Source organism: Chiloscyllium plagiosum, chromosome 42, assembly GCF_004010195.1.
Source record: "Chiloscyllium plagiosum isolate BGI_BamShark_2017 chromosome 42, ASM401019v2, whole genome shotgun sequence".
In the NCBI taxonomy this organism is placed as follows: Eukaryota; Metazoa; Chordata; class Chondrichthyes; order Orectolobiformes; family Hemiscylliidae; genus Chiloscyllium; species Chiloscyllium plagiosum.
Window position 1 is genome coordinate 4,163,213 of NC_057751.1, and position 18,385 is coordinate 4,181,597.

An 18,385-nucleotide genomic window follows, 5' to 3' on the forward strand; every position below is an offset into this window, starting at 1 on the left:
CTCATTGCCCCCCCTCCCCCAATCTCTGACTTTGCATGTTGTATTGTTGAGCTGGCTGGTATTTGACTCCACCAAAGCTGCTTTCATAACCCACTTTGGAACTCATGAGTTTTTTAGTTTGTCTGCTCTCTCTGCACTCAGTGAAAATGATCCTTCAGGCAAGCCTGTCATCAATCTGAGGCCAGTTGTTTGTCATGTTAGGTTTGTGAATTGAAACATTAACCTTTTCAACAATGACCATTTTATTTTCATTTTCATGCTTTGAAGTGAATTGGGGAAACTGTTGACCATAAGGAGCAGATTATGCCATTTGGCCCATCGGGTCTGCTCCACCAATTAATCATGACTAATATGTTTCTCAACCCCATTCTCCGGTCTTCTCCCTGTAACCCTTGCCCAATTAAGAATCTCTGCTAATAGAAACATCTTCTCCATGTCCACTCTAACCAGATCTTCTGTTTTTGGTAAGTTTCTTGCCTCACTCCTGCCTTTTATGTGTCTTAAAAAAACTTTTGCAATCTTCTTTTATATTATGAGCTAGTTTACACACGTTTCATCTGCTGCTGTCTTGTTGCTTGTTTAGTTGCTCTCTGCTGGTTTTTAAAGGCTTCCCAATCCTCTGGCTCCCCACCAGTCTTCACTGTATTATATGCTTTTGCTTGATGTTTTCCTTGATTCCCCTTGTCAGCCATGTTTGCTTCTTTGTGAGTTTCTTCTTCCTTGGGATGAATTTGTCTCCAATTACCCACAGGAAGTCCTGCTCCACTGTCTGCACTGCTAGGCTCCTCAACAAACTTCCAAACTCCAAAAACCCTCGTTCTTTGGGAGCTTGACCCCACATGTTTTTTTCGCCTGCTTTTAATAAAAACCAAAGCGAGCTACATTGCTGGGCACAGAGCAGACAGCTCATCTCCAAGTTTATCACACTTCAAAAAAAATTGCCAGAACAGGTCCCTAAGCTACCTAATCAAGTGGGCGGCACGGTGGCACAGTGGTTAGCACTGTTGCCTCACAGCGCCAGAGACCCGGGTTCATTTCCTGCCTCAGACTTGTTGTGCTGAAGGGCCTGTTTCCATACTGTAATGTAATCTAAAAAAAATGTAATCTAATCTAAAAGTCTGCCTCTTCAAACCTCACCAAATCAAGAATTGCTTGTTCCACTCGTGGGCTCTATCACAAGCTCTCCAAAACTCCATCTCATAGACATTCTACAAATTCCTTTTCTTAAGAGCTGCTACCATCCTGATTTTCCCAGTCTACCTGTATATTTAAGTCCCCCATGATTATTGTGATAATGCCTTAAAGTTGCTTATTCTATCTCCTGATTTATTTTCATCACCACGTTTTGACTACACAACTGCCTGTATACACCACCTATCAGGGTTGTTTTACCTTAGCAGTTCCTGACCTATACCCACACAGATTCTACACCTTCCGACTCTGTATTACTTCTTGCTATTGATTTAATTCCATTGCTTCCGAACATGGCAGTCCCACCCCATCTGCCTGTCCTTTTGCTGGGATGTGTATCCTTCGATAGTTCGTTCCCAGGTCTGATCCCCTTGCAGCGACATCTCTGATACCAACAACATTGTACCCACCAATTTCAATTCGCACCATAAGCTCATTTCCCTTGGTTTGTGTGCTGCGTGCTTTCAAGTACAACACCCTCAGTCCTGCATTGACTGCCCCCCTTCTCAGATGTGTCCCCTCATCTGCTGTGCCTGAGGTTAGATTCCTGACCGTCCCATACTCTGTCGTATTACTTGTTCTGGATACTTTTAATAACTTCTCCCTCCTTTTGAGTATTTTTCATAATTTTACATGTAAATGAAGCCCTATGCGCAGCCCGCGTTAGGCAATTCCCCAGGACTCTGATCCCAGTCATTCAGATTGAGCCCATCCCATCAGAACAGCTCCCTCCTTCCCTAGTACTGGTGTCAATATCTAGTCAATTTGAGCCTGTTTCTCCCCTCTGAATCTGAGCTGCGCATATCCCTCTTGAATTTGTTGACCCCGTGCTGGTTGCCCATGGCTCAGATAGTAATCTAGAGATTATTGCCTTTTTGGTTCTGTTTTTTATTCAGATTTAGCTGCTCATAGTCCCTTCGCAGTACTGCTTTGCTCTTTCTACTTGTATCATTGGTGCCACAATAACTGAATCTTTCCCCTCCCACTCCAAGTTCCTCTGTGGCCCAGATGAGAAATTCCCACTCTACCTGCACGTTGAAGTCCTCCCATGATTATTGTAGCATGTACATCTTACTTGGAAGTGCATCGTAAAATAGGTCTGAGTCAGCAGTTTCAGCAAGGAGAGGGCAAATCTGTTAGAATTCTTTGAGGAGGTAATGAGCAAGTCAGACAAAGGAGAGCCAGTGATCTCTGAAATACTTGAACCGAAGCACCAGACAGTCTTCAGGATTCTCAATCCTGGCCACAGAGAACCGTGTCTATTCCCTTGACTAAACTGTCTTTGATCACAATTACACCTCTCTTCCCTCACCACCATCACCACCGGACCCCAATCCAAAAGGCTCCCTGAAGTAGTGCACTATGATCAATTGCTTGTCCTCTCTCCAAAGCCCCCAATCTCATCCACCTCTGGAGCAAGAGCCTCAAACCTGCTGGGAGAAAGTGAGGACTGCAGATGTTGGAGATCAGAGTGGAGAGTGTGGTGCTGGAAAAGCACGGCAGGTCAGGCAGAATCCAAGGATCAGGAAAATCAACGTTTCAGGCAAAAGCCCGTCATCAGGTATAGGGGCAGGAAGCCTCCAGAGTGGAGAGATAAATGGGTGGGGCTGGGGAGAATGTAGCAAGGAGTACCACAAATGTTGATTTTCCTGATCCTCGGATGCTGTCTGACCTGCTGTGCTTTTCCAGCACCACTCTGATCTTAACTCAGGACTGCAGATGCTGGAAACCACACTTTTGCCTACAGTGTTGAAGGAGGCTACTTGACCCAGTGTGTTTGCACTGGCTCTCTCCAAATGAACATTGTCACTTGGTACCATTGTCCCAACTTGATATCCTGTACGTTATTTCTGTTAAAATCATCATTTCATGCCCTCTTGAATGCTTCATTTGAGATTGGCTCCACCACTGCTTCTCAGCAGTGCATTCCAGACCCAAACCATGACTGCACACCATCCTCCAACTGAGGTTGATCTGACATCATGTACAGGTTCAGCATAACCTCTCTGCTCTATGCCCCAGTTCATGAATCCAACAATGCTGTGTGCTTTATTAACCACACTTCATCAGCCCTGCCATGTTTAATGGCTAATGCACATAATTAATTAGACCTCTCTGCTCCTACACGTCTTTTAGAAACTTACTTTTATTGCATGTGGTCTTTCTTTGTTCTTTGTATTGATTAAGCCCAATCAGTGCTGAGGTTTCTGCTAGTATGTGAAAACTTCACTTTTCTTTACTTGTAGTTTAGTCACTGTAGTCATGTTGGAATCGTGTCACCTGATACGTGCACATGTCAGGGACTGGGTTACCTGCTTTGATTATGCTCAGTGAGTGACACATATTAATCAGGTCACTGAGGAGAACTTCCCCAGCTCCAATGAAATATTTTCCAGCCATTTAACAGGACAGATGGGGCAGCAGTTTAATATCTCATCCGAAAAGTGACACCTCTGACAGTGCAGCACTCCTTACAACAGGCACGAGTCCCTGAAACCCTCGACTTTCTGACTCTTGAGATGACAGCACAGCCAGGCACCCTCTTGCTCAACCAATCCATACGCTTGGCTCGTTCAACATGTGGTGTCTGTGTATTGAAAATAAATGGCAAAGATGTGGGCCAGTGTTGCTGTTGGATATTTGTGCTTTGAGTCTGTTCCCCTCAGTTACTTTAAAAGAAGATTCTCAGGAATTCTGAAGAACACGAGGTCAAGATCAGAGGTGGTGCTTCTAATTTTGGAATCAAACGTGTGTTGCATTGAGATTGATGTTCTCTTCTTGCTGCTGTCGTCTTTTCCTTCCTCTCTGTTTAGTGAACAGTACCTGAGCATGATAAGATCTGTATTCGGTGGTAGCATAAGAATGTTGCAAGACAAGGCATGGCTGCAGCTCTTCCACTCAGTTGCACAATAACTTGAAGAAACGTTTTCCTGTATCATTTTTCTCCAGAGTTTGTCAGTCAGAAGAATGTTGCCTCACATTGAAATGGGCTGTGACTTGGTTTGGACATCACTGCAGTGAGATTTTCCTTGGATTGGAGAGCTGGGCCTGGCGTGGAATGTGGAGATACTGGGAATTTGAAGCACTGGAAGCAGATTTTTGGTATTTGGTTTCAAAAGGGAATTGGGTGTATATCCCAAGCAAACATTTGCAGGGTCTGGGAAATAACAGGAGAGTGTGACACACTAGATATGCGATGCTGGTTCTTTCAAAGTGCTTTGTGTCATGTGACTTCCTCTTCTGTGTCCTTACACGGATGTGGGTGTCACTACTTAAGTCTGCATTTATTGCTGATCCTTATTTGCACTTGGCAACTTGGTGGTGAAAGGCCATCTTGAGCTGTGGCAGTCTATACCAGTAGGACACAATGTTTTGGGGAAGGAGTTTCAATTTTGATCGACGGCAAGTGAGGAGCTACTGCATGTGTTGGTTAAGGGTCAATCATACTGCTTTGTATCTGGAGTCACATGTAGCTAGACCTTGTGAAGATGGTAGAGTTCCTTCCTTAAAAGATATCAGTGAACTACATGGGTTTATGACCATTAACAGTGGTCGCCTAATCGGCGTTTGGTTTGCAATTTGTTCCAGAGTTTTGGTTTTGATTTCAAGTTTCGCCATCTGCCATGGTAGGATATGAACGCATGCTGCTACAGCATTATCCTGTGATTCTGGGTTACTAGTCATAACACAACCATAAACCACTACATGACCCCCACAAACACCACCTCCCCTCATTTAAAAGGACAGGCCTGTCAATCCATCATAGAACTGCAATTCAATCTTGACAAGTGTTTTGCATATACACTGTTCCAACATTGTTTCGAGGGTTCTGTTATTGATGGTGTCCAATGCCTTTGTGACGTCCATGAAAATGAAGTAACAGAAGTCCATGTTCTATATGAGTCATTTTTCCTGGATTTGTGTCATCACGACCACAATGCTGCAACCTGGGTGAAGACTGCACTGGGCCTTGGTTAGATTGATCTCCAACTCAAAAATGTCCCATCAGAATGCTTCAAGCTCAGCTATGAACATAGGGGAGAGCTCCATCATTGCCACTCTGCTACCTATGCTTTTGTAGGGAGCATCAATCACGTTATGAAAGTTGTTCATCATCATTTCTGCATTCCACCTTCGGGAAGTGACTATCAAGGAAAACCTGTATCTTATCAGGGCGCACCACTTTAAATATTTCTGCAGGGTTTGATTCCACTGTCTCCTCAGCCTTGCCTGAATTCATCTGCTTAATAACTTTGTTGATTTAATCAACAGATGCATGCAAAGCACCCTTTCTGATCATGGTCACTGAGAAATCTGGTTGAGGGCTATCAGGTTGATAGTATGAGCGGTATGGTGGCTCAGTGGTCAGCACTGCTGCCTCACAGCTCCAGCGACCCAGCTTTGATTCCAGCCACGGGTGACTGTCTACGTGGAGTTTGCACATTCTCTCTGTCTCTGCATGGATTTCCTACAGGTGCTCTGGTTTCCTGCTACAATCCAGAGATGTGTAGGTGAGGTGAATTGGTCGTGTTAAATTGTCCACAGTGTTCAGGGATGTGTAGGTTGGGTGCATTAGGAGGGGAATGGGTCTGGGTGGGTTACTCTTCGGTGTGGACTTGGGCTGAAGGGTCTGTTTCCACACTCTATGGAATCTGTGATCTTCTATGATCTATAAAGTATGAACTTTGTTCTTCAGGCTGCTGGAGTGTTTTGCCTTGAGTCTGTCATATCTGCCCCAGTTTGGATTCAGGACAACCTATCACTCGAGGAATGTTCTGGAAATTAAGAAATTTGAGTTGTAGATTTCTACATGTTGCTCTAACTCTGTCGCTTTCTTTTAGATTAGATACCCTACAGTATGGAAACAGGCCCTTCGACCCAAAATGTCCACACCAACCTTCAGAAGAGCAACCCACCCAGGCCCATTCCCCTACCTTATATTTACCCCTGACTAATGCACCTAACACTATGGGCAACTTAGCATAGCCACTTCACCTGGCTTGCACATCTTTGGATTGTGGCAGGAACCAGAGCACCCAGAGGAAACCCACGCAAACACAGGAGAATGTGCAAATGCCACAGGTCTGTCAACTGTCAACATTTAGATTTGTGCCAATAACTGCTCATGGTCATCTCCATTTTTCGTTTCTCATTTCGGCAAGCACATATCAGCACAGGACTTGAAGTGCTTCTAAAGTAGTGAAACCATTGTGCAGAAGTACACGCTTGGCTGCAGAAGCTTGGATTTAAAGGCATGACATTGGCATCTTTTCTGGCTTTGCCATGTTCTGGATTGCTGCACAAGCTAGTGAGTCAAACGTTTCGCCTCTTCTATGCAGTCTGCTGGAACAGTCTACCCATCATGGTGGTGGGTAAGTGCCTAACTCAGTGAGTACCCCTCACCTGGTTAAATGTCATCAGTCAAAGCTGTTGCACATGGTGTGGCAGTTCCTGCATCCAGGTGCCTCCTTGTCAGCACGTGAAGCAGTCAGGATGAGGTGGGGACAGAAGTGAGTAAGTTATTCAAATTACAAGAAGTCTCCTTGTTACAGAAACCACCCCCCTAAAAAACCGAAATCACTTGGAGGAAAATGCGACCATCCAAGCCGATTGCAGCATTGAAAGGATGGGAAAAGTATGGGCAGAAATTGGGCATTCCATTCCATTTCCTTTAGTGTTTTTCCCATTTCTCTGAGCAGGAGCGACTGGAGATTGGGGTGAGGGTGAGGAACAAACCGCAGTCTGTATTGGAACTGATGACTCAGGTTTCTGAATTCGTCACCTGAGCACGGTGATATTAGTGCACTGTGTGGGCAAGTTAGTGAGAAAATAGGAAACCTGACCGAATGTTCACACAGTTCCTCACCGTTTGTTCCATATTGAGGTTTGACTGCTTCGCCATTGGACAATTATCTGTCTTCCATTAGGCTGACTCTGATGACAGGGCAAGCTGACAGGTGAAGAAGAAGGTCTAATCTCCTCATATCTTTCATCACCTTTCAGAGCCTTTTACAGTCTGTTAAGGAAGTGTCATAGTGATCCAGTGAAATTTTACAACCATTCTTCTGCTGCTTACTCTCTTATGTTATCTCCTTTGCCTTTAACTGTGTCTGTTATTGCCTTGCACCACTCCCTGTGGAGTCAGTTGTACATTCTCATCCCTTTCTGATCATAAAAGGGAAGCAGGGAAATATCTGCTGAGTGCAGCGCTCACTGAGGGACAGAGGCGAAGGAGCTCCTGGTAAGCCCGGTGTGGTTTGCTTTGTCAAGTCTCTTTCCCTCCCACCACAGGGTGTAGGGGCAGAATGAAGCCATTCAGCCCATCAAGTCTGCTCCATCATTCAGTGAGATCATGCCTGATCTGATTATCCTCTACTCCACTATCTTGCCTTTTCCTCATAACCCTTGTTCCTTTCCTGATGAAAAATCTGTCTGCTTAATGACTCAGCTTCAACATCCCTCTTTGGTAAAGAAATTCATCTCTCTTTTAAATATGTGACTTATTATGCTGGGATGATTCATTCTGGTCTGAAACTCTCCCACAAGTGGCAACAACTTTGCTGCATCTATCCTGCCTGTTCTCCAAAGAATTTGGTATATTTCAGTAAAGTCACCTCTCATTCTTCTGAATTCAAAAGAACACAGGCCCAATCTGCCCACCTTTCATCATGTCTCCACTCTCAAGATCTGTCTCATAACCCTGTTAACCACCAGTGATCAGAAATCTCTCAATCTCTACTCTGAACATCGTGTGTCGGATGAGTTGAAGAGTGACAATTGCAGAGAGAGCGAGCACAAACAAGTCAAGCCGAATGGTCTCCGCTGTGCTGTAGCTGTTTTTCTTTGGAATCCATTCTGTCTTGAGGAAAACATTTATAACCCTCATAAGGTAATTTCCTTTCCTGATGATTTGGAGATGCTGATGATGGACTGGGGTGTACAAAGTTAAAAATCACACAACACCAGGTTATAGTCCAACAGGTTTAATTGGAAGCACACTAGCTTTCGGAGCGACGTTCCTTCATCAGGTGATTGTGGAGGGCTCGATCGTAACACAGAATTTATAGCAAAAATTTGCAGTGTGATGTAACTGAAATTATACATTGAAAAATTGATTGTCTGTTAAGCCTTTCATCTGTTAGAATACAGTGATAGTTTCACTTCTTTCATGTGTAAATCACAAAACCCTTTTTTTAAAAAGTTGCATTCTCTGGTTAGCTGTTAACAATGGTGATAGCTAGACAATATGTTGAAGGTGTTGGCCCCCTGTGTTCTCTGTGTATGCCATGATGTTTAGATTGATTCTAATGTAAAAAGTGAGATAATGGAGTTTTACATGAATTCATGCAGTTTTTGAGCTCAGAGTTCTACATGAATGCATGCAGTTTTCCTTTCCTGATGTTTGCTTCTCCATGAGGTCAGTGAGCAAGTGAACCATGCGGATTGGCAGTGGTGTTTCTCAGCTTCAGACTGGAGAGCTTGCATTGGTCTCAGGAAAGGGAGGATTGGGACTGAGTTTTCTTCCGTTTGTAATCTGGCATCTGGAGTTTTGCAAGACTCCTGGCCCTTAGCCCTGAGACTCTGGTCACCAGCAGCTGTTCATATCACATTGGCATACATTTTGCATGTTGACTTCAGTCCAGCTGGTTGTAATGTAACTATGAAACATGTAGCCAATGAACTGCCCTTCAGTAAAGTCCAGAATCTGTTCTTTCATGATTGAGAGTTGGTACTTGGACGAATACTCAGTTACTGCCTGATTTATGCAGTGAGGTCATATTCCAGGAAGCAGTGAATAATGAAGGAGAAACAGACCAGAAAGTTAGGGGGAAGGTGATGGTTAATTTTCCTTGTTCATCTTCCCTGGATTGTCATAATCCAAGATGATTTTTGAATGGTCTCTAGCCAGGATCACCATGTGTCACTCTCGGAATTGGAGGAGCGAAGACCCATCCTTTTGATTCAGCTTTTGGACTTGTTCAGAAATGCCCTATTTCTCTGCTCAAAAAATGATAACAAAGGTATAACCTGAAGAATAATTGAGACGGTGATCTTGTGTCCTGAGCTGACTGCAATAAATAATGTCACCCAAAATCGCCAAATGGTGAAGCAGAAAATCAATCATTGTCTCACTATTTTGAACACATTCACCAAGAATGCAGTTGTTAAGGTGCTGATCAAGATGTACTTCACTGAATAAAGTCATCAGCTGTGACAACTCACTCCATTCATATGCTCTGTCAAATAGTTGATCAGCTTAGCCTTTGTGTTGGGCGGGTTCAGTCTTGTTACCATTTGAGACATTCCTCCGCCTCAAACAGCTAAATCCACACAACAGCTTTGAACAGGAATTATCCAGCGTAGCAGTGATGGTGTCTCAAGGTTTGGACCAGGAGGCCCAGGTTCAAGTCCCACTTGTTCTATAGGTGCGTGATAACAACAAACCAACAGGTTGATTGTAGAATATGTGCGTCCAGAACGTCTGCCACGTGTCGCTTATGAATAGCAGTGTTCACACTGATGCTTGACGTTCAGACTTGACCTTGCAACAGCGGGTCAAAAATGCCAGCATCATCCTGATAACATAAGAACTTTATTTGAGACAAGGCTGTAATTTACTGGTTACTGTACGAATCCACACAAAGCTGAAAAGATGTCTCCTCCAAAGGAAATAGATGTTGGTTCACTGAACGCGTGATACAGACATTAGGTTAATAAAACATAGAAATGCCATATTCTAATGCGATATCTTCGTAGGAGAATAAATTGCAAGGCTCAATAATAAGAGAAGATAGCTAACACTTATTTCTCCTAAAGAGTCACAAACTTCATCCTCTACTTTGTGCACATATAAACTTTGAAAGGAAAACAGGACTGTCCATCAAACATTAAAGAAACGTAACCTTGGTTCCTGAAAGTGAAACGTCATTAGGTTAAGAATGAATCTGAAGTGGAGATGATAGAATCCAATCATTTATGTTAAGACATTTAGAATGAATTTCTAGTGTTGCATAATTAGAATGTGGCATGAAAGATAGTAATTGGGTCAAGAACAAGCCATCTATAATCTTTATCACATACTTAGCGAAATTTCTTTCTTCTTATAATTAGAATAACCCTTCCATTTCCAAGAAACAATTTATCATTGAAACCCTAGCATTGAGCTGCAGTCAAGTTTGTCAATATGTTTGTTTAAAATACTTTATTCAGTAAGATTATTAGACTTGGAATGTAGCATTCCATTATCAGTCTATGGTTGTACCTGGCTGAATTACTATTATACTGGATAGTGAGTTGTCATCACAAGGATTCCAGAACAGAAGTTTTTAGATGTGTCCGATCTTTGGCAGGAATTTAACATTGCGAAAGGAGTTGAAAATGTCATGCTACCTCATCTCGTCTTTAGAAAAATGCAGCTTGCTGTTTTGGTTTACGAGAAATGTCACTGAAGTTAATTTCTCATATCCATCCCAAATATTTTAGCCCTTGTTCCTTCACAGTCGGTAAAGGCAGGACTCAAAGACTGCCATTGGCACTTGTTGTGCTCCTTAAATCCTCCAACCTCTGAGAGTTGGCCTCGAGTTTATATTCAGCTGCATGTGGGCAAACCAGGTAACCATTCCATCCCCCATGAGTCACCAGTGAAAGGGTGTCAACAAACACCCACCAGCCACTGGCACAGAATTACCCCAACGCCTTATTCCTAACCCCATAAAGGCAAAAATCCTGACCCTCCTCTCAAGGCATGTTTTAAAACAAAAAGTAAATGCTAGTCACTTTTCTTTATTAGAGATGTATTTAAAATCAGTCAGCTGTTAGCTGAGGTGGATTGTGAATGTCTTAGAACTGAGTACCAGTGAAGAAGCTAAATTTGTTTCATAAAGTTTATTTTGACAAATAAACATATCAGGCAAAAGATCTTATTGTCATGCAAACATTCCTTCCATTTCCAGGAAACAATTCATTGTTGAAAAGCTAGGGTTATGCCACAGTCAGGTTTGTCAATATATTTGGTTAAAATACTATATTCAGTAAGACTGTCAGACTTGGAATGAAGCATTCCATTATCAGTCAATGGTTTTACTTAGCTGACTTACTGTTGTACTGCATTGTGAGTTGTCATCATACGGATCCCCACAACAGAGGTTTTTAGATGTGTATGATCTTTGTCAGCAATTTCACATTGTTGCAAAAGGAGTAGACAATGTAATGCTTCCTCATCTTGTCTTTAGAAGAATTCGACAAATATTGTTGCTTAACCCTTTGCCTCTTTGGTTACCACTGCACCCAGCACTGTTTTCAACTGGGTATATCTTCTCCCAGCCTTTGCTTCCCTGTGAAATTTCAGAGTTGTCTTCAGATAAAGTGCAGTCTTGGATGGAGGCTGAGCAGCTGAAGGTCAGGTGAAAGTTCATTCTTCACCGGTGGATGCGTGACCCGAAGGACGTCCAACAAACTGTTCTGATTTCAAATTTCCTGCATCCGCACTACTTTCCTTTGCCAACGAGCAATTGACATCACCCTGTTATTTAGTCCAATCATGTTGCAAGGCAAATGCCACAGGGAGTGGCAGAAGAAATTGTACCTTGACGCAAACAATCCTTGACTTTGCCCATCCGTTTTTAAAAATCCTTTCAAGGGGATGTGTGGATCACTGGCTAGACCAGCATTTATTGCTAATTTCTAATTGGTCTGTTTTACACAAATTAAAAACAATCTGTTTTCTGTGCAATTTTGTGAAGCTCTGCATGTTAGGAGACAATGCATAATTACCAAAAAACACAATGTCATGCCAAATGCGTTGTGCTAAAGATGGGACACAGCGTTGTCTGCACAGAAGTTTGATCAATAATTGGCACATGATTCTTGCATAACCCATTCTCTGCAAATTATATGTCCTCTTTCATCAGGCTTCTTCCAAATGCTGTTGGTCTCACAATCATCCCTTTGCAACCCCATTGTGTTCTGTCTTCAAGTGGACACGAATGTTTGAATTATGACAGATGAGGGATAACTATGACCAAAACCTTCACCTGTACAGTCCTGGTAACAGAAGAAAAGGAGATAACTGCTAACTTGACAGTGAAGCCTTTTGAGATTCTCACAATCAGAGGATGCTACATTCCTTGTTGGGAGAAATAGTTCTGTTTTGCCAGATGTGATCATGTTTTGTCTTGGAATATTATCTAGAAATGGATAATATTTCTGGTAACCTTGAGTTCATGCTTGTTTGTTCAAGATTAGTTTGAATGAGTGCCCAGTTTTCCACTAACTCTTGGCTCACATAGCAAACATTCAATGAGCTTTATTGTTAACAAGGACAGAGATCATTGGGCAGAGGGCACAAATATACCACAGATGACTTTAGTCAATCAAAGTTCGATCCAGGCCATTGATGTTTGTTTTCATTTGGAAACACTCAGTCAATGCTCTGTAATGTCATCGGCTTCAGAATCTTGGAAGAGAGGTTTGGTTATTTTCTGATGTTTGCATTGGTTTTCATGATTCCCCATCCCCTCCTGTCATCTATGCCCCATCACAATGAAGTAGTCTTTCTCCATGGCCACCATATGGAATAACAGAGCAGGAACACGATCAAAACATTCAGGCGAAAGATAAAGTCGAACCCCTGATCAGTACTGTGCTGATGCTGTTCATGCACAGACACTCACTATTCACCTTCCTGATGAAAAGACTCTGTGTTCACAAGAAGATCCTTGCACACTTTGCAGAACATACCTTTTGGTAGTATGATTATGCTCAGTCCTACAGCCTAAAATATTGGTCAATCACACTAATTATGGGCTGTCTTTGAGTCCAGTTTTCACACTGTATCACTGGCCTCCATGATGCAACATAAAATTGTCATGCTGCAAAAAGATGCTTGCAATTGGCAGTATTTTACTTTCCACAGAGCACAGCCAAAAGCTGATAACCTTGATTAAGGCTTGGAATTGAAGCAGCTAAATTATGAGAGAGAGAGATTGTGCGCTTGTCTGTGTAAAACTTCTGAAGTAACTTAGCTGGAGGCAGTGAGAGCTGGACTGCACTCAGGCCTGAGCTGCTCAGTGGCAAGTGTCATTTGCACCACATTGCCAGATAATTATGAACAGGAGAGAGCCTGACCATTCTTTTATTCCTTTCAAATCCCGCGCCATTAGCATTCAGGGGTCACTATTTACAGGAAACTTAACTTAATTGACCAAATAGATTCTGTGGCTGCAAGATCAGGTCGAAAACAGGACAGTCTTGAGGTATTTAGCTATCCTTTTGACTCTTCAAAGCCTGCCCACCATTTACAAGGTACAAGTCAGGAGGAGTGCCCAAAGGAGTGCAGCTCTGGAAGTACTCCAGAAGATTGGCAGGATAAAGCAGCCTGTTTGGTGCTCCATACCCCACTGTAAAGTTTCAGTCCCTCCACCACTGACACTCAGCAGTGGTGAATGCCATGCACAAGGTAGACTGCAGACATTCACCAAGGTCTCAGCTGGCACCTTCCAAACCCATGACCCTTGCCATCTGGAAGGACAATGGCAGCAGGTGCGTGGGTGTGCACCGTCGCTTGCAAATTTCCTTTCTGACCTGCAACTGTATCACTGTTCCTTCAGCGTCATTCGGTCAAAACTCTGGGGATTAGTCCCTAATTGTATCAAGGATGCCTACATAATATGGACTGCAGCAGTTCAATAGGTCATGTTACCATCTTTTTAATCCCGGACGAGAAATAAATGCTGGTCTTGCCAGCGATTTCCACATCCCATGAGTGAATTTTGTAGTTTCTGCTCCTGAAAACATTGGTTAAGGCTGAGAGGCCTGATGTATCTGTCACACCTGTCTTGGTGAAACCCTTGTAATTCAGACTTCATGCCAGTGGGTTAGTTGCAATCAGGATGCCTAAGTCAGTTTTGTAAGTCTGAGTTGTGCAATCATTGTCATCGAGTCGTACAGCATGGAAACAAACCCTTCATTCCAAATCATCCATGCTGACCCGACAATCTGACCCATATCCCTCTCAACCTTTTCTGTTCATGTACCCATCCAGACATCTTTTAAATGTAATAGTCCTCTTCCTATGACATCTGATTCCAAACACGCAACACCCTCCGTGTGAAAAGGTTTGCGCTCGCATCCTTTTTAAATCTTTCCCCTCTCACCTTCAACCTACGCCCTCTGGTTGTAGAGTCCACAACCCTCGGAAAAAGATCTTGGCTGCTCCCCCTCTCCATGCCCCTGATGATTTTATAAACCTCAATAAGATTGCTGCTCCGCGTCCCTGGGGCTCCAGGGAAAAAAGCCCCAGCCTCTACTTGTACTGTTGGCCAGGCTTGCCTCACTGATTGCTGACAAAAGGTTGGTTTCATCTAATTTCCCTCATCTGTTTGTGTGCTTTTGCTGAAACTGGCAGGAAAATGAACATAAGCGTTCAAGGCAGGAGAAGTCCATTTGATTCCATGCCTACTCTACCATTCAATAAAATGACGGCTGGTCTGATTTGTTGTCTCAACTTCGCAGTTTCACCTACCTATTAGGCATCCCCCCCACCACCCCCCCAAGAAAAGTCAGGCGAGAATCTTCTCTCCGTGTCTGCGTGGGTTTCCTCCGGGTGCTCCGGTTTCCTCCCACATTCCAAAGATGTGCAGGTCAGGTGATTTGGCCATGGTAAGTTGCCCATAGTGTTAGGTGCATTCGTCGGAGGGAAACGGGTCTGGGTGGTTACTCTTCAGAGGGTTGGTGTGGACTAGTTGGGCCTGTTTCTGCACTGTAGGGAATCTAATCTAATCTAAAAAAAATCTACCTCCATTTTAAAAATATTTAGGAACCCGACCTTCACTGAATTCTGGGCAAGTGTTCCAAAGATTGCAACAGTCTGGGAAAAATTAAATATCCTCCTCCCCCTGATTTTTATATTGATTCCCCCAGTTCTTATCTTTCCCATGACATGTGTCAGGCTCTCACCATCTTCCTTGTCCAAGCCCTCTCAGGGTCTTGTATGTACCATAAAGATTTTGATTTGATTTAGATTTATTGTCACCTGTAAATAAAAAAAATACAGTGAAAAGTGTATTTTCACATGTTGTCCGCAAGAATATCTTTTGTTCTGGTGTAGGGGAGGGTTAATTGAGAAAGAATCCAGAAACGAAACCAAGCCAGAGTAGACAGAATTGAGCCCAAAACAAGAAAGACCTTGAAGTGCTAATGAGAAGTAGCATTTGAAGTAACGGGCCTTGGATTGTTACAAAGATTTTTTTTTAATATGCATGGTTTCAAATGACCTGATAAATATTCAGTCTTGTCAGAAATTTATAGTTGGAAATCACTTCACTCTCCAATCCCAGTGATGATGACAGTTCAGGCCAGAATCCTGCCTGGATTATTCTGCTTTCTTGCAAACAAAAGAAAACTTGAGCAGTTGTGTCATCCCTTGGTGCAGCACAACCTGACGAGTCTGTAATGCCTGCACAATTGGGACAAATATTATTTGTTCTGACAGCTGCGTTGCTGTTCTGTTGCAGGTACCCGCATTATTTATGACCGTAAATTCCTTATGGAATGCCGCAACTCTCCAGTTGCCAAGACTCCTCCACGTGATCTTCCAAACATTCCGGGTGTCACAAGTCCAAATGCAACAGAGAAGGTGAAACCAGCGACAAACCATGTGAACAGTCACGAGGAGAAGGCAGCTGGTGGTAAGTTACAGGAGCCAGCGTGTTGGGGAGAATTTCAGTGGAGGTCACATTGCAGAGTCCAAATGTGTTAGTGTAATCCACTTAACACCAGCGCTGTTATTGTGGGTTCAGGCCATCCAAACTTAAGGTGTCACTTTGTGCTGTCTTGTTGGTGGTTGACTGTCTCTTTATTCATGGACAAGTCTGATTAGGGTCTAGACATTTTCTGTTACGGGCAGGTTCTTGATTCATCAGATCTTTGGGCATGTGAAGGTGTGGTGTCCCATAAAGTAATGGCATCCAGAATGTCGAGGTTGCTTCCTTCACTTGGCTACTATTACATTGCTCTCCCAGGTCATTAAGACGTTGTGATACACTTGGTGTCACCATTATAAAATCTTTGGTAGCTCGCTCCTCATTGCCCTGAAAGTCAGTGGTGCCACACATGAAGGGAAGTTTCACCATGTCTTTGTGGTGATGGTTTTGTCCTTGTCCTTGTTTGGAATCCTGGTCATGTAAAATTCAGGCAAACAGAACCTGGTGGCCAAGACTCTACTTTTCCCCTCAGTACACAGAGGATTCCAACAGCTGAGTGCCAGCAGCTTCCAAAACAGAAGTCATTGATTCGGCATGCCAGTCAATCTGGGTGAAACCTCAGCGGGACTTTGGAGCAGCTGCACAATTTAAAAGGAACTTAGCTGGAAAGGGGAGACGCTTTGCATCCCTTCCGTACCAGTCTGCTGTCCATTGTACCTGATTTGACAGGAGTGTTGTCTGAATGTTTCATGATCTGGCTTCAGTAAGGACATTCAGCTTTAGATGATGTTCCTCCTGTTGAATGCTGTGAATTGCTGGTGCAATTTCTTCAGTACTCAGGTGTCACTGCCACACAGTCCAGGTTTCTCTGCAGTGCAGAAGTGTTGGGGCACCACATGGACCTCTCATGTTAATGGGCTAACAAAGGAGGAAAGTCAGTGTGGCTTATAATCCCAATGCCCGTATGGTCAAGCAACTGTGTTTCCTTATTTTTAAATAAATGCTCTGCCTGTTTGGTCAAAGTTAAAAATCACACAACTCCAGGATACTGATTGAGGATGATCAGCCATGATCATAATGAATGGTGGTGCTGGATCGAAGGGCAGAATGGCCTACTCCTGCGTCTGTTGTCTATAGTCCAACAAGTTTATTTGGAAGTACAGGCTTTCACAGCTACCTGATGAAGGAGCAATGTTCCGAAAGCTTGTATTTCCGAACATAACCTGGCGTTGTGGGATTTTTAATTTTGTCCACCCCAGCCCAACACTGGTTCCTCCACATTAAGTTTTGTCGAGGCAAGTTTAAAGTGAGGAACGAGTTGTTGGAAGTGATTCCCTCTCAAAAGTGAATCTTGCCTGAATGATTGGGTTGGGAGGTGGGGACAAATGCAGGGCCAGGCAACAACCACCACCAAATTGTTGCTTGAACCTTTTGCGTCATTAGAAGTTCTAAACAGTTTTTGTATTCTGCCTTATCAGGAGATGATGCCCAGTTTGAGATGGACATTTAAGGCGCACCACATGCTTTCCTTCAGAATGAGGAAGTTTGACCCTGGATCCTCTTCAGTTGAGCTTATTGGTCAGCCCAGGTATTTCTCCAAGTCACCAGCTCTACTTCAAAATAAAAAAAAAATGCAAGGTTCTCCTGCCACCGATGGATCTGGCTACAGACAATAACCTGTTCTGCAAATACTGTGAAAAGTATTGAGTGCCATGTGAGATACATGGGAGAATATCCACTGATCTCACTGGCGACAGCCATTGTAAAGCTGGGGCACCTCTCAGGTTCTTGATCTCTTTAACCTGCCTTGAAAAATTGTACGCCTTTAATAAATCAAGGTGAAAGGTAATCCCTTTCAAGATGTAATTTTTGGAGGGAAGACAGAGCAAAAGAGAGAACCAACAAAATAAAGTGAAATTCAATCATTTTACGTTGTTGTGTCTTGCCTCAAACAAGTTACAACTTTGTTAGAATGTTTATCAAGTCTACCAATGTAGTTTATTGCAACATATGTCTACAAAGTGTTTCACAGCAATGTTTGAATGTACAGCATGCTCGTGTATTTGGTCCCATGATCAATTCCTGTTCCATTGAATTGACTGTGACAGCCATAATGCAAAGCCCAAGGGACATTTCCATGCTGTAAAAACACAAAGGCCTATTATATAGCCACAAAAGATGCTTATGAAACTTTGAATGTAAATCCACAGTCCAGTATAAATACTTAATCGGGTGAGGCATGTTTGTCTTAATCTGTCAGAGGAAGTCCCAATGGGAAGGACCTTATCTCTCAGCAGTCAACCACATCATGGTATTCTGGTCTGCATGGGTTATTTTTCTCATTTCCTTTCATTTGTTTTTCCTTCAGAAGCTTGTACTTGCAGCTCACCAAAACAGGGTGTTACTGGTCTTTGTTAAATCTGATGGAAGAAAAAAATTCTTGATGAATTGTAAGAACTCACTTTTTGAGGACGTCCAATTTTGAGTCAACA

At 43.1% G+C, this 18,385-nt stretch overlaps 1 protein-coding gene across 1 annotated transcript in view; it reads left to right on the top strand.

The window, feature by feature from the left end:
• Window positions 1-17,819, top strand: part of LOC122543030 (eukaryotic translation initiation factor 4E-binding protein 1-like) — an 18,810-nt gene extending 991 nt beyond the window's left edge. Inside the window, exons 2-3 of the mRNA XM_043681219.1 lie at window positions 15,705-15,878; window positions 17,372-17,819. Of these exons, the coding sequence (XP_043537154.1) occupies window positions 15,705-15,878; window positions 17,372-17,403 (206 nt within the window). The 3' untranslated portion in view covers window positions 17,404-17,819. The remainder of the gene's footprint in view (window positions 1-15,704; window positions 15,879-17,371) is intronic.
• The last annotated feature ends 566 nt before the right edge of the window (window positions 17,820-18,385 follow it).